Source organism: Myotis lucifugus, unplaced genomic scaffold (assembly GCF_000147115.1).
Source record: "Myotis lucifugus unplaced genomic scaffold, Myoluc2.0 scaffold_203, whole genome shotgun sequence".
NCBI lineage: Eukaryota > Metazoa > Chordata > Mammalia > Chiroptera > Vespertilionidae > Myotis > Myotis lucifugus.
The window spans coordinates 1487207-1507946 of NW_005871251.1; the positions used below are offsets into that span (position 1 = coordinate 1487207).

Genomic DNA, 20740 nt, shown 5'->3' on the forward strand with positions numbered 1-20740 from the left:
GGTTTTTTTTTAGTATCAGGGATATTAATGGGTATGATAAATAATTTCTAGGATGATGAAAAAGATACAGGAAAAATAGAGGCACTAAATGCCTATGATGTATCATGGATTATAAATGAGTCAAATGAACCAACTCATATGGAAATTATAAAATAGAATGAGTTTCATTATCATTTTTAAAAAAGATTTTTCCTTTGTTCTTTGGGAAACCTCTAATGAAGAATAAAGGTCTTGAAATAGCAATTCTCCATAATGAGTATTAAAAAGAATACTCAAAAATTAAACCGGGTCAGTGGACCTTGATGGCTCACTGAGCATTGTGGAGGAGCATCAGAGCGAATCTTGAAAGACATGTCGTTAGTAAGGTGAAGGGTGGGGAGGAGACAGGAGTGGCAGGACCTGCGCATTCCAGGTCCCAGTCGCCGGGAATTGCCCGAATGGGAGCCATGTTTAACTAGCTAATGATGTCCTGATCTTTAACACAAAACTGAAGGAGGTCCCAGACAGCATCTGCTCTGAGCTTAGAGCAGGGGAGGTCTTCCTCCCTGATGGAGGCTCTCTTCACAGCATCTGAGCAGCACTAAGCACTGAGGTGCCTGCTTCATTACTTCGTGATTTGTCACAGAATGTCTTGCTTTTCCGACACAGGCTACTTACCAAAAGCTGCTCCCTCTGTACTTCCCAAGGTCGTTAAAGGAGGAGGGTCGGTCATTGCCGTACCTGCCTGCAGATATTGGAAATGCAGAAGGGGAGCCTGTGGTACCTGAACGGCAGATTCGAATAAGTGAGAAACCTGGTGCCCCGGAAGGTGAGTTCTACCTTTCTCATCTCCCTCTTAAGGAAGGGAAGGGATTGATCACAGAAGTGGGGAGTATGTGTCGGTTAGTGTGACTGAGATCAAGACCAACTTAGAGGTTTTTAGAGTCTTATTCTTGTTAAGATTTACTCTTTAAATAAAAATTTTAAATACATGTCTATGTCAGGTCTGTGTTAGGCAATAGAAATTCAGAGGTGAATATAACAACATTCTTGCCCTCATGAAGTTGATACAGGACACTGTTGAGACAGTAGTCCTGTACATTATCATCTAAAATGTTCAACAGCTTCAACAAGGTCTTCTAAAACCATACCTAACATCTTCCTTCCTTGGTGCCCTGACCAAAGGTCTGAGGTTTATGTGCCGGCCGATTAGGTGCTCCCTCCTTAAACGGCTCTGGATAAATGACCCCAAACATTTGTTGCTTTCCTTCATTATTTCAATTCTTCAGATGCCTAAATCGGATTTCATTTTCATTCTCAAAATATAACCTTAATTCTGTTCTTTTGAGCTAGCTCATAGTCATCCCTGTTGGGCATTCACAATCTGTTTGTAGCATTTACAGTCAAGTTTTGTCCTCAGCTCTCTATTGCTGGTGTTTTTGTTACAGACGACCAAGAAGAGGAGGAAGAAGGCTTGGGAGCTGACCTCTCTTTCATTGGCTCTCATGCTTTTGCCCGAATGGAAGGAGATATTGATAAGCAGAGAAGACTGATCCTTCAGGGACAGTTGTCAGAGGCAGCCCTACAGAAGCAGCATCAGAGAAAGTAAGGGAAACCCTCTGGCCTGAAAGACACGTAAGGACCTGGGAAGGAAGAAAGGGCCTTCCATCTGCTAACTGATCCATGTGTATGCTTCCCACTTTATTCCTCATGGCAGTCCCGTGAGGATAATATTGTCCCCGTCTTGTGGTACAGAAATTCAAAGTTAATTTATCGGGGGCCACAGTTAGCATGTGTTGAAGCCAGTGTTGAGATGCATGTCTGATTTCAGAGTTCCTGCTCTTTCTGCGATAATTGTGGTACTTCTGGGTGAGGTTCTGTTGTAAAAGTGGAAACTAGGGAACGGGAATGGCAGGCTTACAAAGGTTTTACCTGGCTTGACTGTTTATAATTAAAACATAATCTACAGTTTTATTTTATTTATTTTATTTTTTTTAATATATTTTATTGACTTTTTACAGAGAGGAAGGGAGAGAGATAGAGAGTTAGAAACATCGATGAGAGAGAAACATCGATCAGCTGCCTCCTGCACATCTCCCACTGTGGATGTGCCCGCAACCAAGGCACATGCCCTTGACCGGAACCGAACCCGGGACCCTCCAGTCCGCAGGCCGACGCTCTATCCACTGAGCCAAACCGGCTTCGGCCATAATCTACAGTTTTATTGCATTTAGAAGAGCTTTATTTCTCCTCGATTTATCCTCAGGACCTTATAAAGGAATTTCATTTCTTTCAGGTATTTTTTTTTTTTAAAAGCAATTCTGAATAAATCCTCTTTGAAACAAAGAAAAGTAGCTTTTGTACTTCTGGGTAAGCTTTTCCAAGGATTGATAGTTCTTGGAAAGCTAGCTGCTTTTCAAAAAAAAGTTAAAGGAAAGAAAAAAGTCATAAGCTATACATGGTTAATATCATCCATTACCTTATAGGGCTGGCTGAGGGGATGACAGCTCATATGGTTGTAAACATTAAATAAGATAATGTCATGAGCTTAGCACCGCACCTGATACTTAGCAGGCTCTTAAAACTGGTCACTGCTATTCTCTTCAGTACTGAGCAAATCGTGGTCTAGTTTACCTTTGCGCTTTGCTACTTGGCATCCCTTTGGACTGGAATACTCTCATCCTTCAATTCCTGCCCATTCTTCAGGTGTCAGCCCAGAAGGGACGGTTTCTGGAAACATACCTCGCTGGAGATAAGTTGGAATAGAGTCTGGAGCAGATGCTGCCTCCTATATGCTTTTTTAGACTCTAAAGCTTAGCATAGCATTTATCCACTATAGTTAATGATGTGTGGTGGTTGTCATTCTCCATCTGTAAAGTGGGAGTTGGACTAGGTCAGTGGTCGGCAAACTCATTAGTCAACAGAGCCAAATATCAACAGTACAACAATTGAAATTTCTTTTGAGAGCCAAATTTTTTTAACTTTAAATAGGTAGTTACATTGTTATTAACTTAATTAGGGTACTCCTAAGCTGGCCTTTGCTAAAAACGTCCTCAATCTGATTGAGGTACGTTCGCTGAGGTCGACCCCTTCCAACTCTCCCATCCACACTCGTCTTGTATACTTGTTTCGTCTATCTCCTTTCCGAAAACTGACTTCTGGCATGAGCCACGAAGTTTCAATCGCACTGTACGTGCGCGCCCACATGTGGTATTTTGTGGAAGAGCCACACTCAAGGGGCCAAAGAGCCACATGTGGCCCGCGAGCCGCGGTTTGCCGACCACTGGACTAGGTGATCTCTGGAGTCCCTTAGAGTTAGAATTTCGCGTCTCCTGAGTTCCTGGTCTTCACTTTATTATGATTTCATTTATATAAACAAAAGCACAGTAGCCACTAGGGGTCACCAATAAACAGCCTTTCCAATCAGATGATAGTTTCAGTGATTTCTAGGCCATGTGTAAGAATCATCTGGCAAACAGTTTTCTTTGAATATCCTCTTAGCCAATGCCAAACTGTGGTCCCCGTGATCTGGTATAGGGGGTATAGTACAACTACTGTGACTAACCAATCATTAAAGAAGCCAGGACTTCACAGATAAACTTACCTAGTTCCTTTGTGGTCCCACATAACATAACATGTGCAACACACCCGTTTTTCTTCTGCAAAGTAAACTCCTGTAGGGCACTGACAGTGTCTTTTCACTATAGTATTCTCAACCCCTATCATAGAGCAAATCTTTGTTGAATGAATGAACATCTATTTTGTAGAACTGCTATTGCTTTAGGCTTTCTCTTTGCTTTTATTTTTATTTTTTTGCAAAGGAGAGTAATAGTATTTAAAAACAGTGTTAGTTTGAGACTTGGTATCTGAGCCAATAATACGAGTATTCTTCATTTGATCATAAAGGGTTTCTTAAATATGTATGGACACCTTTTCTGAGTAACTCGTTTGTGCTTATTTTATCAATAATACACAGTAGAGATTCTGCATAGTATAATGGCAACTCTAACTTCTTCCTCATTATAATAAAACAGGGCAAGATAAAAACAGGTCCCAACTGTTGAATTTAATTTACAAGGGTTTATTATAATGATTATATCTTTTATTTCTCTAGTTATAATCGCTGGTTATGTCAAGCAAGATCTGAGGACCTATCGGATATTGCTTCTCTGAAAGCCTTATACCAAACAGGTGAGCTTGTGGATATGGCAACTTATTCTATTACTAATTAAGGACCCTACCTGGCATGCTGTTTGAGACTTCATTTTTCTCTACTGGTGTCCGTTTTCTATGAATAAAGTGTTTTTGTACTAATGAAGATGGAACCTATGAAAATTTCAACTGGTAGTTGTACATCAGCCAATTTCATTTCTTCTTAATGTCCTTTTCTTATTACATTTTTTTCTGCTTTTAAAAGTACCATATACTTGGCTATACAAAATTCAAACCTTATATAAATATAGTATAATGGAGACAGAGAAAGTTCTGAGACTCAAATTCTTTCTCCATTGTATTTTTTTCAGACGATACTTGAGTTCCATTTAGTTTTCCCAGATTACCAATGTTTTTAAAAGTTGTAAGTTTAAACAAAAAGCTATATATGAAAAGATCTTTGCCTGCAACCTTAGCTTTGACTGCCCTTGATTTAAAACCCATAAGAGGCCTTATCTTAAAAGTAATAAGGGCACTCATCAAAACCTCCTAAAGGTAAACTAAAAAGTGTTTTCTAAGAAATCTGAAGATGGAATTTGAAAAACTTATGTTCCTGGCTTTCAGTCTTTCACATATGTGTGGACTATTTTTATAAGGTTGGTGCCCAGGACAAATCCTTCTGGAATAAAGTTTCTGGGTACTGTTTACATTTCCTGTTTATAGGTGTGGATAACTGCGGTCGCACAGTGATGGTGGTGGTTGGAAGAAACATTCCAGTAACACTAATAGATATGGACAAGGTAAGCCATGGAAAGGCTGTTTTACAAATAATGTTGATTTAAAAAGAAGGATGTGAATTTGGAATCAGGGTTTAGAATGTGAGATGATTGTATATTTCTGGTGGAGTGGCAGCCCTGGGGTTCTGCAAATCTGCATGTGTCATTTCAGTAAGTTAGGGGTTTGGTTTTGCTCTGTGGGAGAAACAGAAATACTGGGATGTCATAGTGTGATCTCCAAAAACCCATCTGCTTTGTTTGGATATCATGTAACGGGCAAATTTTTTATTGGAATCTTTCTGTAATATCATTGTACTAATAAAGTCTGTCATTCTTTTCTTTCTTTTTAAATTTATATTTTTATTGATTTTAGAGAGAGAGAATAGAGGTGAGGAAGGGGAATGGAGAGAGAGAGATCAAGATAGAGAGAGAGAGAGAGAGAGAGAGAGAGAGAACTCTCAATTTGTGTAACACTCATTCTTATAGTGTAATTGATGCCAATAAAAACATAGATCCTGCATTGATGTCAGTGTGCACTTCCCTGATGGTCTAGATATTCATGTGTCATTTCATATAAAATACTGAGATGTGTTATAAGGTTAAACCAGGTAACAACTGGTAGCAGTTGGATCCTAATCCATGTTAATCCGGTCATGGGAATGCCAAGGACTCCCTGAGGAGGAACTGGGAAACAGCCTGTTTGATAACAATCTTTCAGTTGTTACCTCTTAGCCTCCTCCTTGCCATAGTTTATAGCTACACCACTGGGTCATACTGGCCCTGCCCATATTGTATGTCTGCTTTGTGTTTGTTTCTCTTAAATTTTATCTTTCTTGTAATGGAATATTTCTCTAACCGATCTGGGTTACATTACATTTGAGTCTTTCAGAGCTCTAGAAAAGCTGCCCAGCCCACGGCCATCTACTGGCTCAACCTGTTCTCATTTTTATCATTCAGGTCAACAGTAAAGGTGCTAAGAAAATTAGCCCTCAAAGTGAACCATGTGAGGCGTCACTTACAATATCCTCTCTCAGTAATTCTCAATTATAAGAGAGGCATGAGCCTCTATGTCGGTAGAGACTGCAAAGACTTTTCATTGAATTTAAGCAGACACTTCAAGAATGATTGAAAGTCTAGAAATTCTACTGCTAATGATTTTGATGTCATTATTCTACAGAGGAAAAACCTGGTAGTTGACCAAAGAACTCTTTGAGTAACAGGAAGAGTTACTAGAATAGAAACTCGTTCTTCTCATTCATCCCTTAGGACGAGAGAAAGGGATCGTACTGTAGCGTTCATGAGAATGATTGAGCGGTGGCATGATTCACTCTCCTGTAGATCCTTCTAACGAGAACTGATGCTCACCAGAGTGAAATGTCCATCTGCGGTGCCTGGGCATAGAGCAGCTTAATCTGGATTTTTCCTCTCTCTGTGAAATAGATGACTGTGCAAAAACGATCTTTACCTTTGCTCCTCATTATCTTCTAGGCCCTTTTATACTTTATCCATGTAATGGACCACATCGCTGTGAAGGAATACGTATTAGTGTATTTTCACACACTGACAAGCGAATACAATCACCTGGACTCTGACTTCCTGAAGAAACTCTACGATGTCGTGGATGTCAAGTTAGTTATTTTTTGCAAATTATGAAGCGGGAAAGAGCTTCTTTCTTTCCTAATTGAAGCAAATATTACTGTGTATTCTGTGAAAGTGTATTTCACATACAAAGGTTTTTATCATTCATAGTTCAGATATTTTAATAGTTGTAGGCGCTCCTTAACTCCAACTTAACACATTTCAGTAAATTCATATGTAAACTTGAGCCTGCTTTTCAAACACCTTAGAAAAGGTTTGGGGTCATGACCAACCTTTGTATATAAAATAATTAAAAATGCTACCTTCTATTTATAAGGTGTTACACTTAATCAAAATATATTTATAAACTTTGTTTTATTTGATCTAGTGACCCATGAGTTTATTAATTCATAATCTAATCCCAGAGATTCTAGCATCATATAAAAAAAAAGCTTATCATAATTTTGTTAAGTATGAATTTACTTTGTCTTTCCTCTAGCTAGATAAATATAGATATATTTCAAATCTACATTTGAAAGATGGGAAAATATGGACATTCTGAAAGATGAAGGACATTGCTCAAGGTCTCCTAACATTAAATGCAGAATTTGGACTTGAACCTGGGCTACTGACTCGGAGCCAGAAAATTAGTTTCATTACACTATATTTCCCTTAAAATGATAATAGACATTTTAACCAGAATATATAGACACCCCACTACAGCAAAGATAAAATGTTCTGCTTTAAATTTTTTTCTCACTAATAGATTTCCTAAATAAAAATGCAATCCACCTTCCTGGTAGTTGTTTTATTACGGTAGCGTCACAAAGTCTTTGTGGATTGCATTGAAAAATCTATATTGCAATTAGTGTACAAAGAAGACAGATTACCCTAAGTTCCAACTGTCTTACTCCGCCCCTTAAATCTCATCTTAATCCGCAATATTAAAGTTGTCATTACCTCACACACACTTCATTAGCTTGCTCTGAATGTGGGTTTTATAAGGAAGCGTCACTCCACGATAATTCTGCCTCTACCTCTAACCAACTCTTTAACTTTGAACAGGCCTCAACTGTGAAATGAAGAGTTTGTACTATTTCTCTGAAGTCTTCTCCAGTTAACCTTATGCGACCCAATGGTGATTAACAAGCTGTTGAAATGATTTCAGGCACGCCTGGGGAGGCTAGATAGAGTAGTGGATAAGAGCATGATTCTGGAGCCATACTGCCTGGGTTCAACTTCTGGCTCTACCAGTTGATGGCTCGTAACTTTTGGAAAATTAAAATAGAAACAGTGTCACTTCATAGACTTGCTATGAGGATTAAGTATAAAGCCTTTGTACAATTTCTGGGACACAGTCAACTTCCTGTAACTATTGTTGTAATATGATCATTGAAACTTTAGCTTCTATTTTTACTATAATTTTAAGTGGTTTTACTGTTGTTTATAATAACCCGATCCCAGAGATTTTAGGTTCATATGAAAAATGGCATTAAATAAATGCTTGTTAAATATGAATTTCCTTTGTCCTACCTATAGAGGGCTGTTACAGCCTAGAAAAACATAGTATCTCCTATAAAACGGACACTTTAAATAATAAAATGTTCTCTAAATTGTTTTTGACATTTCACCTAAAATTTAATACGTAAACCAGAGCTGTCTAAAAACTTTTTCCCCCCTCTGTGAATGAATATATATACTCAGGCAAAGAGTTAATTGTCCATAATGGTGAGTGGTTTGGGGCATGACTTATACTGACCCTTTTTTTATTTTAAATCAGGTATAAGAGGAATTTGAAGGCTGTTTATTTTGTTCATCCAACATTTCGTTCAAAGGTACAGTATTTTTCCTTTTAGCTAAATCATGAATTTAAATGCACTGCATGCTAGCATATTAAGACATATATATATCAACATCCTAATTCTTGCTGTCACACTGTGACTGCTAATTTCTTTGTTTACCCTTCCTTGTTAAGTGATCTTGAGCTGTGGTCCTGATGTTGGTCTCATTTAATTCTAGTATCTTTGTAGACAATCCTCACAAGCCATGACTTCTCCATCTTTTCTTCTTCTTGCTCTTTGTTCATCCGGACGTTGCTCATGTTGTTGGTACAGAATTCACTTTCCTTCCTCTGCTCATGGCTAACTTATATGTCCTCCAGGTCTCAGCTCAACAATTACTTTGCATAGAAAGCCTTCCCTGACCAGTCCTGTACGTAGTGGGTACTCCTGCATGGTACCCCCTTAAGATTTTATAGTCTTCTATCATTGTTATGTTTTTAATTCAAATCACATGTTTTATTTTCTGCCTTGTATGTTAGCCTCCAAGATGATGAGAGTTAGAATCTAGCCATCTGGCTCACAGCTCTATCCCTAATATGTGATCCTACATCTTGACTTCATCAAGACATCTAGTCCTTTGGCCCTTTTACTGAAAATGTCATCTCTTTTTTGTCCTGATTTCGCCCCCCCCCCCCCCCCGCCTTCTCCCCCATCCAGTCTAACACCCATGTTCCATCACTTCAGCCACTTTTGTCAGTGCCTAACTAACCTATAACCTCTCACCCTTTCATCACACTTGCCCATTAATTTTGAGATAGTACATCATTCTGCTTTCATCACTCCCGTATCTGGGTTGCCGAGCACTGATGGAGAAATCGGCAGAGCCAGGGGATTTGGGCTGCTGGTCAGACTTGGGGCTTGATCTGCTAGAGGCCCTTTGATAGTTCACTTGACAGTGACCCAGTGTGGCTGTCTGCTCTCCTCAAGCCCCGACCTACCAGCAGTGCTCACTCCAGCAGATGCTTTGCCTTGGTCTTAAGATCATAGAAACCTCAGTAAGGAGCTCCCTATCTTCTCCCTCGCACCCCAAACCAACTGCCATCTAGTCCTTTCATTACCTCCTTGTTCTGTCACAAAAGTGTTTCTTAATGAAGGGCAGTCTCTGGATCCCATGGTAATAACAATAGCTAACGTTGTCTAATCACTTACTATCCGCCAGTTCTTCCTGTGAATCATCTTGTGTAAGCCTTATAATAATATATCTCTGCAGCAGGTGGTAGTCATCTTCCCACTTTACAGACAAGGAAATTGATGCTTAGAGACACTAAATTGCTTGTCCAAGGTAAGCAACTAATAGGTAGCAAAGGCAGGATTTGAATCTAGGCATTTTAATTCCAGGGCCTGCATTCCTAACTACACAATACATTCCCATCTCCTCGGGAAGCTCTCTCCAGTAATTCTCCTCTTTCCCATTTTTCTGGATCTAACTCATCAATTTTTAAACACTCTAAAGTCTCCAGTTATCGCTCTTCTTCTTTACAACCAAATTTTTAGTGTAATCTATGTTCTATGCTCACCATTTTCATTTTTCATACATCTTAAATTACTCCGTCTGGTTCGAAATTCCACTGTGGCTGCTCACACCGAAATCACTGGTCATCTCTGTTACTAAACCCAGTAGACACTTTCCTGTCTTTGTGTAACCTGTTTCCCCGTAGCCTTAGACACAGTTGACCACTTCTTCCTCCAAACACTTTGTCTGGCTTCTTTGAAACCTACCGAGCCTCGTTTTCCTCCTCCTTCTAGCTACTCCTGCTCAGGTTCCTCTGCCCTCCTCTTTCTCTGCTCCTCCTTTGAGTGTTAAAATGCTCTGCCCTTTTCTTTCATTCTGTACCTTCTTTCCTTTCTGTGTCTTCAACAACCCTAGAATATATGCAATTCCCAAATAAAGGTCTTGGAGATGCAGTAAAGCCCAATGTTTAAAAGCAAGGGTTTAGGTTGAGGTAATAATGTAGGTTCTAATGCCAGCTCTACCGATTACCAGCTTCTCATCCCAGGCAAGTTGTGCTTTCATTTCACCTTCTATAAGATGGGAGCGATAATAGTACCTACCTTGTTAGGGTGTTGGAAGGATGAAGGTAATACATGTAAAATGCTTAAAACATTCACTGACCCAGATTGAACACTCAGCAAATGTTAGCTATCCTCACCATTCCTGTACTTAGACCTGCATGTTGAAATACTGACTAGGTATCTTCACTTAGATGTCCCACAGGCCTCTGAAGTTCAGCATGTCCTCCTGCCTCCCTCCTTCCCTCCTAAACTGCTTTTTATATTCCCTATCATAGTAAATGGGACCACTGCCTGCCAAGGTACCTGAGCCAGAAACCAGGGAGGCATCCTTGGGTACTTTCCCTACCTCACCTCTCACCACATTACATCAGTTCTGTGTGCTTACTGTTGTCCAAATCCATGCCTGTGTCTTCAGGCCTGACTAGTGAAGTTTTCTTATCAAACTAATATTCTAGAATATTTACTATAGGTTCCTCTGCAAAAGTTTGCCAAGACCTGGTCTTAGGCAAAAAGAAAGACTATATCAGTGTCTAAACCCAGGGGAATAAAAACCCAGGATTTAGTGATTAATTAGATTAGTAGGAGTGAGAGGAAAGTGGCATCCATGACTCCCAGGTGGCATCAGATATAGGATCATGGATTGGGAAATATTTTTGAGAGTCAATATCAAGTAAACTGAGCTTTAGCCCTAAATGTTCATGAATAAAATCACAGAGAGGCTTAGAGCAAAGAGGACAACTGCAGACAGAGCCCTAGCATGGGGGAAGGAGACTGGGAAATAAATCTAAAAATCAACAAGGAAACCAAGATTGGACTAATGCTGTGGGAGCCAGTGGATGGGAAAAGCATCAAAGATGGTAGAAATAGTCTTTATTTTAGAACATTGTGGAGAAATTTAGTAAGAGGAGTAGTGAAAAGTCCTTGTGTATTTCATAATTAAGAGATGAGTGAAGACTTCAGTGAGGGATGTTTTCCACTTTGGGATTTCTCATGGTTTACAGAATTCTTGTTGAGTTTCTCATCCAAACATTGGAATGGCTTCAGCTAAGAGTCAGGGTGAACGCAGGGTGGGCAGAGGCTGAGGACCAGGTCTGTACAGTGACAGCCATCCTGTTGCCTCTCAGTAATATTTTGGGAAAATGAGGGAGTGAGAGAATCAAACCCACGTATAATGAAATCCACTCTTGTTTGAGGCTAAGTCAAAAACTATCAATGGAGTGTTTCTCATTAAAATATAATGAGATGAAATCAAGGGGTAATAAAGCAATCGAATCACGCTGTTCTGATTTCCATACTCCTCAGATTTTTTTCCAGGCCACCCCACCCAGAGTGGTAATTGACTGCACATATAAATCACTGCTCTTTTTCTCCTTTGAAACTTACTAATAGAAAGCAAGCTAATGGGATTTAAACCATCCTTGATTCTGGCTCCAGTGGGTTACCATTACTTGAGTGAACCATCTTTTCCTGGTTTATATTGTTTGGGGTCCTGTGTTCTTGGTTTTATGTCTGTAAAGAACTGGATGAAATAATCTCTAGCATTCACAAACGAACCCAGCAGTCCTTTTCACATTTTTAGTTTTCTTCAGTTTCTTAAAATAGTAGATACTAAGGAATTCAATTTACCCAACTAAACGTGTATTTATAACTTGTAAATAAACCAAGCTCTCTAAAACTAAAATGGAAAAAGTGAAGACAGTGTTCTTGAGTCTCCCTGAACAGAAAACTTTTAACTGGGTTTCCGCTTCGGTCTACTTTGAGTCATTTTCTCTTGCTAATACCTGAAGGATGTGAAGGAGGAAATGGGAGAAAAACTTCTTTCAGAGATTGTAGGATTCTTCCCCGACCCAATCTTCTCTTTGAATTTTCCACCCACCCCCCTGTCTCTACGGTGCAGCACATTCAAGAGTCCTTTCATAGACCTGTGTACTTAAGAATCATTTAAAAGTATTGAGAGCTAACCTGCTCAATTTTATGGATTAAGAAACTGAGTCTCAGAGTGAAGAACAGTTTATTTTTATAATTGTAGACGCACTTGTGTCACAATATACTACTCGCATAGGAGCATAGCGACACAATGGAAACCAAGCTTCGTGGGACACAGCTCTTTACTGCAGTGCCGAGTAGTCGGCACACTAGTGCGTCTCTTTAAATGCTGGTCATGATCATCTAAAACGAATCACACCGTCACTGACGGACAGCACCCTGCATTTTGAAAAACACTGCTTATTACGAGATGCTTCTGAGCTCAGTTTCAATTTTGAAATACAGTTTTTATCTGTTATAAATTCTCAAACTCATGTTTGTATTTCTGAGTTCTGGCCACTGGCTTAAATTATTTTCTCTTCTATTAATCAGGTATCAACATGGTTTTTTACCACCTTTTCTGTCTCAGGACTGAAGGACAAAGTCCACCATGTGGACAGCCTCCACCAGCTGTTTTCTGCCATCTCGCCAGAACAGATCGACTTTCCTCCTTTCGTCCTTGAATATGATGCCAGGGTGAGTACCAGGAGTTCTCCCTGCCCTGCTGCAGGCTCCTAACCGCTCTGCAGAGCAGGGCTTATAAGGACATCCTTCCATTGTAAGATGATATTAATGCAATTAGTGTGTTTTTATAAACTTGATTGTATCAATTAACATCCTTAGGGAAACACTTTATCCTAAAAGAGGGCTTCTCCCCCAATAAACTTTTCAATGGCAGATTTTTCTGCAATAATTTTGAAGCCAGTCCTGGGTTGTGTTGTGAATTTTTCTACCATCTTTCAGACATACCTCTGCCTACTTATCTTAAGAATGAATGGCTATTCATCTCCATAAATAGAACCAGAAGAATCGATTGGTGTCCATTTTCAATATTAATTGTAAATCAGGTAGCCTGTCTTAGTCTTTACTAAAAGTTTCATTTTGCTTGGCCAAAAGATCCTTAGTCTCCTTATTTAATTGTTGCTGGTTACATATCTTTATGCATGAACCAGGGAAGATATTGGAAGGCTATATTAAGTTGAAGTGAATTATTATTCCTTAATTACTGAACAACATGAATACAGTAAGATAAATATCCTACAACACATTTTATCTCTAACTTCTTTAACTTCAGCTATGATTTCTGTTCTTCTTTATTTTATGAGTAAAGTATTTCATGTGTTCTGATGGCTAATAAAATCTTATGGTTGATGCGGCCAGCGTGGCTTAGTGGTTGAGCATCAAACTATGAACTAGGAGTCAACTTTTGATTCCTGGTCAGGGCACACATGCTGGGATGGTAGGCGCGATCCCCAGTGTGGGGTGTGCAGGAGGCAGCCGATCAATGATATATAAAAATATATGTATATGTATATTTATATTTAAAAAAGACTGGGTGGACTTAATGCTCCTCACCAGCTGTCATGTAAATATACCATAGAGCAGTGCCATTTTCATCCTGCCCCTCACTCTCCATTTCCAACTGCTCTCTTACATTAATGCTATACATTTTCTGTTTAAGGTTTCCTGAAAAATACGTTGTTTGTCAAAGAAATGCTTTCCTTAAAAATGAGAAATCAATCTCCAATCTTATAAATGGAATCTAGAGTCCATCTCCTATAAAGTTAACTGCTTTGATTTTTATTAAGATAAAGTTAGCCAAAATGAGGTCAAGAAATTCCCCTGACAGGGATGCGGTGCTTTCTACATTTGACATTAAAGCTCTGGCATTTAATTCTCTATTTTGATCTTGAACTAAGCGCCCTGAGACCTGTAATCGGTACAAGCCTGGACGCTCAGGCGTGTTATGGAGAAGACTCGTTTCTGCCAAGAAAGTTATGGTTATTAAATTCTTCAGCAATCGTTCCTTTTGTCTTGTGACTCTATATTAAGATTCAGCACACAGTAAGATCACGCAGTCTGACAACAAAGAATCTGGGCGCTATATTCCATTAGCCATGGATTCAAATGCGGGCTCTTCTGGTGACTAGCTAGGTGGCCTGTGTGAGCCTCAGGTTCCTCTCTGTAAGATGAGGGTGTCACCTACTTCATAGCATTATGTGAGGATGTGAGAGATAAGGGATTCAGAAAAATGCTGATAAAGTTTCTAGCATATAGAATATTCAGTAAGTGGTAATGTTATTAAAAAAAATCATCATCCATCATCCTGATCACCTCTACCTATTGTGCACCAACTCTGATTACCGGGGAACTGCTCTGATGGCTTGTGCTAGACATTTTATATGTATTAAGTCATTGACTCTAAATCCCTTTCTTTTATGTTCCCAGTTAAAGTGATCTTGTGACGTAGGGTTCTTGTCTTTTTTTCTTCCCACAGGAAAATGGGCCTTACTATACGTCGTATCCCCCATCCCCAGACTTGTGACCTGCCCTCTCCCGGCCCTGGTTTCCAAGGACACCACCCTCTCCACGGATCACTACCTGCTGAAGTGATACTCATTTTTGCTGTACAGATCCAGAGAGCCTTTTGTGCCCACCTCTCTGGTATTTTTTTATTGACTGTATATTTTCTGGCACATAAGCAATCTGAAAATGGTAGGCCATTCTGAATTGCACACTTATTTTAACTTTGTATATTTGTATCAAATGAAAATGTTCATTTGTAGAGGGTTGTTCATAGCAACTGGGGAGCAACTTTTGAGTATCTTCAGTTTCCTGAAAGGACCCTGGATTCTCCGTTAGACAAGCCACCCATGTCACTCATACCCTCTCTTTAACATTGCACGCTTCCTTTGTGTACTTGAGCCTGTCTCAAAATATATAGAACCAATGTATGCTGACCGGATGCATTATTTGCTGCAGATCCTGGCATCACATTTTATACAGATAAGGTGGTTATGATAAAAGAGAATTGTCTAGGACCAAGGATTTGGAAATGAACTGATCAGAAATGTCAACATCATGAGCTAAATATAGGTCTTAGAATTTTATTGCACCAGTTAAGACGAAGGTTTAAGAACTAAAGTTCCTTGGAGCATGTGGTTTGTTAAGATTGTTCTGGTCTCAGCGGTGGGGGAAACAGGAAGATGGTAGGTATCTTCAGCCTTTTTCCTATAATCATGGGTGATTTTGTCTCCTTATTCAAGGGGACCGTGCATATTGGAACCCTGAAGTGGAGGGCATCTCCTGGACTCCATCAGGGAGCCTTTGGAGATGTGCGGTCTTCCCAGAGTCATGCACGACCCTGTTTGGCTCTTAGAACTGCCCCCTGTAAGGACCCTTCCTAGTTGCCCACATCAGTGTGGAGGGAGTGTGTGCATGGAACGAAATTCCAAACCACATTTGTCACTCAGGCTCTCCCTGTGCCTTAGCTTGCTTATGGGTAAAAGTAGAATTATGCTCCCTACCTCACAGAGGTGTCATGAGGGCAGCATTTAGAAAGGGCTTTTGATGTCTTTGGATGAAGAATGCTAGGCGAGTTTTGGGGGTAGGGTGTCTTCAGTTACTTTTTCAGTGATAATAAATATGCTTGAGGGAGTGCTACAAGCCCTTCCCCTTGTCCTTGGCATCTTTAGAGTGACTTTCTTTTCTTTTGGGACAAGAGCTGTTGGAGCAAAATCCCAACCCTGAGGACCTCCTTCCTCTTCGTCCAGATTTCTTCTGGCCTCCTCCCCCAGCGCTGCACTTTAATGAGAGGCATCTGCTAGCCATTTTAAGCATTTCTTCTTCAATTAAGGTCACACCATTATCATTTCCATCTGGGTGTCCTCGTCCCCTCCATGTCCTTCACCCCGGCATGTCCATTGGCATTTTGGAGAAGCAAGTGTAGACATCTTCTGGTCTAAAGTGCCCAGGATCGGTGCTCCCAAGGGTCTGTTCCCTTTGCCCAAATTAATTCTTCAGTGGAAGTAAAACAACTTCTCGTTGTTTGTGATAGAGAAGTCCCCTTTGGTTGTGTTAACTGCATCCCCTGTTTTCCCATATAAATGAGACGGGACTTTACATTTCTAAGATACGCGCGCCTGTCTCCTGCGTGTAGTGGACACATTTGCTTTCTGTGGGAAATCAAAACCACTTGTTCCTTATGTATTGCTTGTTTGTTAAGGACTTCCTGATGACTTAGGTCATCGGGTCCAGTGAGCCAGTCAGAAGTCTGGTGTTAAGCTTCCTCTCGAATAGTGATCCCTTAACCCCGTGAGCCTTGAGCCTTGAGAATCTGAAAAATTAACTTCATCTGCTCCAGGCAATTGTTAGGTCATTTTTGAGGCATCTTTTCCCTGGAGGCAGTTATAAAAATATGCCAGCTTTTCTTGGTTAAAGCTGGACTTGGCTCCTTCACATTGGCACCTGGCCCGAATCATTTCCTCTGTAGATAACAGGCTGCAAGCTACTTCGCCATTTGAATGGAAACACATTTACACGGACAGTTTCTTATAGGCAATCATTTTGAAAGGATGTCCCTTTGTGGTGAGTATACCAGTGACACAAGCAGGAGTCTCCATATACTGAGATTCTAGTTCAATTGATGTCCTAGGGGAGAAAGGTAGTGTAGGACTACGTACATGTCAACCACGTTTCATAATTAAATGGAGACGAAAGCTAAGGGCTGCTCTTCTCAATGAAACTAAATGTGGTGTGGGACCAAGTTTGTGTTGTTCTGCTGCCTGAAGTGTTATGTAATGAAGTTGTTTCTCGGTGTACTGAGGTCCTAGGAGTGGAACACAGTGACCTCGATATTGAAACGATTAAGTAATGCTCAGTGTCTATCTGCCTCTGTGGAGCAGTGGATGCCTGGACAACACACGCCATGTTCAAGGATGGACTTGAGGATGAAAGGGTGACTGGGTGGGGATGACCACTAGCATCTGATGTTAATTCAAAGCACCACCCCGTCCTTAATTCAGTTAAACCTTGGTCATGCCAAATGCTTCACTTACAAGACGTTAAGTTAATCCATTCATTAATTCATGCAAGGCAGAATATGATTTTTAAGACAAGTATGTTTCTTGCTTCAGCATATGTTTGGATTCTTCTGAACTCATCTATATCTAAGTTTCTTGACAGCAAAAATAACCTTGAAAAAAGCTCAGTTTTTATTAGACTCTTAGTGTCTAGAGGCCAAAGTGGTTCATATTTTAAAGATTTTGCTTTAATGTATATCTTAGTTCGTTGGCTGGTGCTCTATTTATTTATTTGTTATTTTTTTTTAAGGAGTCCATCTCCAGTAGTTTGAGAGTGATCAACAGAGGATTTTCAGAATATTTTTGATAAGAAAAATGGATGTAGATTTTTTTATCAAATACCTGAAATCTAAAAGGATTAAAATATCTCCTATTTGTAGAGATGGATGAGTGTAATCACTTAAGTAGGAAAAAATGGTTAGCCTATTTCTATTTGTTTTCTATTTGTTCAGATATTGTTTAATGAATTCAAACTGTACCTAATGGTTTAAACTTTTCTTTGCAACAGTTAACAGGAAAGCGATAAAGTGTAGCTTCAATATAGGCTAAAAACCACTTTTTGTGTTTCCCTTGGTACATTGTGTATGTATGTATATAGAGTTTACATTGCCTACTATATAAACAGAAATTATTAGAATTTGAAGTATTAGAAAGAAGAATTGTATGGTTCTAGGTGCAGTGGATTGATTGTATTAAGGACCAAAAAGACTACAGCATAAAAACCTCTAAAATTGGGATTAGCCAGGAAGTTTCTGATTGTGGTTCCCTTAAGTTACGGTCATTATAATTAACATGCAGGAGAGTTTTTAGCTGTACTGACAATTTTGGTATGTACTAGTACCTCATGGCATATGACTGATTCTTGGTTTGCAATTGCCTGAGCCCATGAAGAATAAAGGAGGGTTCTATCTGTAATCTAGGTCATATAAAAAAATAAAAAACTCAGAAATTATAAGGATGGCCTAGTAGGCCTAACCATACACACACACACACACACACACACACTTTCTTCCCGCCTTTTGTCCCTTCCTCCTCCTATCTCCCCACAAGAACTTTTTAATTTTTTTAAATTAAATTTATTGGGGTGATATTGGCTAATAAAATTATATAGGTTTCAAGTGTCCGATATGTAATACATTTATGTATATTGCATTGTGTGCTGTGTGCTTATCACCCAAGGTCAAATCTCCTCCCATCACCGTATATTTGACCCCCTTGACCCTTTCCTCCTGGTGACCACCATACTGTCTGTGAGTTTTTGTTTGTTTTTCTCATTTGTTCATTTGATGCTTTCCTCATATGAGTGAAATCATGTGGTTTTATATCCCACCTATGAATGAAATCATGTGGTTCTTGACATTTTTTTGTCTGACTTATATCGCTTAGCATGATATTCTCAAGATCTATCCATGTTGTCCCAAATGGCAGTATTTCATCTTTTCTATGGAGAGTAGTATTCCATGGTACATATGTACCACATCTCCTTTACCCAGTCGTCTGTCAAAGGACATGTCAGTTGTTTCCATGTCTTGGCCACTGTGAATAATGCTGCAATAAACATGGGGTAACATGTATCTTTACGAATAAATGTTTTCAAATTTTCAGGTAGGTACCCAGAATATCCCCACAGAATTTTTAATGGTGGTTAGTAGCATCGGTGCTGTGGCTTCTCACATATCTGGGTTCAGACCTTGGGCATGCTTCTCAACCTTTTCTGAGCCTCAGTTTTCATATTAAATAGGGATAATAATTCTCCTTGAATAATTAAGAGATGAATGCAATAATGTTCATGAAGCTTGCATAGTGTTGTTTTTTTGTTGTTGTTGTTTTTCTATGCATAGTGTTTATAAATGCTAGCTACCATCACTTTTATTAGAAAAAATAACCTTTTGCTAAGGTCTTTATATTATTTTATATATTGAGTAGTAAAATCAAGATTCAACTTCAAGTCTGACTCCAAAGCTCATGCTCTTATGAAAAATTATTTAATAAAGACCATCAATATCAGTTGCTTATAAGTTTTTAATCTTAAATAATATTTTCACAACATTTGTTATAAAATTAATGTTTCTGTGGAGGGGAAATGGCTAAGGTTCCTTTTAACAATCGTGTGAATGTGTTAATAACCAAATTGACACTAAATAAATATAAACTTTATTTACAAGTTGTCATGCTAGGTTGCGTGCGGTCTAGTAAAGGGATGGTGGGGCCATGAGGCCAACGTGTCTATTATCTTGCACATCTATGATCTGTAACTAATGATAGCATGGGATTCAGCCTGAATCGTGAGACAGTTTTTGCAGGAAAAGAATTTTCCCCCAACCAGTATTATCCTGATGTTCCCTGATAGTTCTGAGAAATAGTACGCAAGCATCTTAAATTTGTGAAACCTATTTGAAAGACTTGCTTTAACTGTTCTTTAAAATAAATGTTAGTAAGTCTTCTATCTTTTCCTAGTTTTCTAAATAAATTCTGGAGTTCTGAAAAATGAACAAACATACATTATTATTATTATTATTATTATTATTATTATTATTTTGCTGTTTTCTCTCATTGGGTGATGGGGGGAAAAATACCAGGAGAGGGTTGTAAGAGGAAGTCAGTTACTTTTTTAGAAAGGATAGCGTGTATCCAATTCAAGTCCTTTCCTTACTCACTATACTGTATTTGCATAGATTATTAAAGTAGTGGAGACACCAGAAATGAGGCCAACATTGAATTCTGTTTTAAAACTATTGCCCTCTAAACATGGTAATAATCTATGCTGCAGAAATTATTGATTCTTTCCCCAATCCAGCCTCTTTCCCCATCTGCAAGGTTTTGGAGTTTAATGACTGCATGCCTCTTCATCCCACACCTGTGGGTTCTGAAGGTAAAAGACACGTGATTAGTCAGAGCCTCATCCGTCACAGCAGAGGACAACGGTTCTGGCTTTGCATTTGCAGACGAGGCCCAGGGCTACCTGATTTCCCCCATTTCAGCATTTGTTATTTGATGTAGGTTAGGAGCCTACTTCAGTTCAAGTTATTTTCCTCTTTCATTAAATACAAATAAGACTGGTTTGCCTGGCTGATATGACTCAGCAGTTGAGCACCAACCTATGAACCGGGAGGTCCTGGTTCGATTCCTGGTCAGGGCACATGCCCAGCTACAGGCTTGATCCCCAGTGTGGGGTGTGCAGGAGGCAGCCAATCAATGATTCTCATCATTGATGTTTCTATCTCTCCCTCTCCCTTTCTCTCTGAAATCAATAAAAATATGTATACAGTATATTTTTTAAAAAGACAAGTTTATTATAACTTTTCCTTTACTACTTGGGTGAAATGCCCTCAGGTTTTTTGCTTCTTTAAAATCCGAATTTATTCTTTATAAGTAGCTATGTAAAGCATTTTGACTATTTGTTATGTCTTCTAGTTTAGATGTACTTGAAAATGCTTATTATACATAACACTGATTTTAAAAAAAAATAGATTTTATTGATTTTTTTTTACAGAGACGAAGGGAGAGGGATCGA

The 20740-nt window shown here is 39.2% G+C and overlaps 1 protein-coding gene across 5 annotated transcripts in view; it reads left to right on the forward strand.

Annotated features, from left to right (window-relative positions):
- GDAP2 (ganglioside induced differentiation associated protein 2) overlaps positions 1-20740 on the forward strand; it is a 29892-nt gene extending 9152 nt beyond the window's left edge. Inside the window, exons 7-15 of one of the 5 annotated variants that reach the window (XR_002831367.1) lie at positions 649-808; positions 1428-1584; positions 4094-4170; positions 4855-4931; positions 6396-6535; positions 8266-8320; positions 12698-12841; positions 14643-14860; positions 20720-20740. Coding sequence is in view for 2 of the 5 variants with exons in the window: in XM_006097479.3 (XP_006097541.1) it covers positions 649-808; positions 1428-1584; positions 4094-4170; positions 4855-4931; positions 6396-6535; positions 8266-8320; positions 12698-12841; positions 14643-14690 (858 nt within the window). In the remaining 3 variants the exon portion in view is untranslated. Of the gene's footprint in view, positions 1-648; positions 809-1427; positions 1585-4093; positions 4171-4854; positions 4932-6395; positions 6536-7550; positions 7624-8265; positions 8321-12697; positions 12842-14642; positions 17771-20719 lie in introns of those variants that run through there. The other 4 variants (XR_002831369.1, XR_002831368.1, XM_006097479.3 and 1 more) reach the window with 4 other exon arrangements.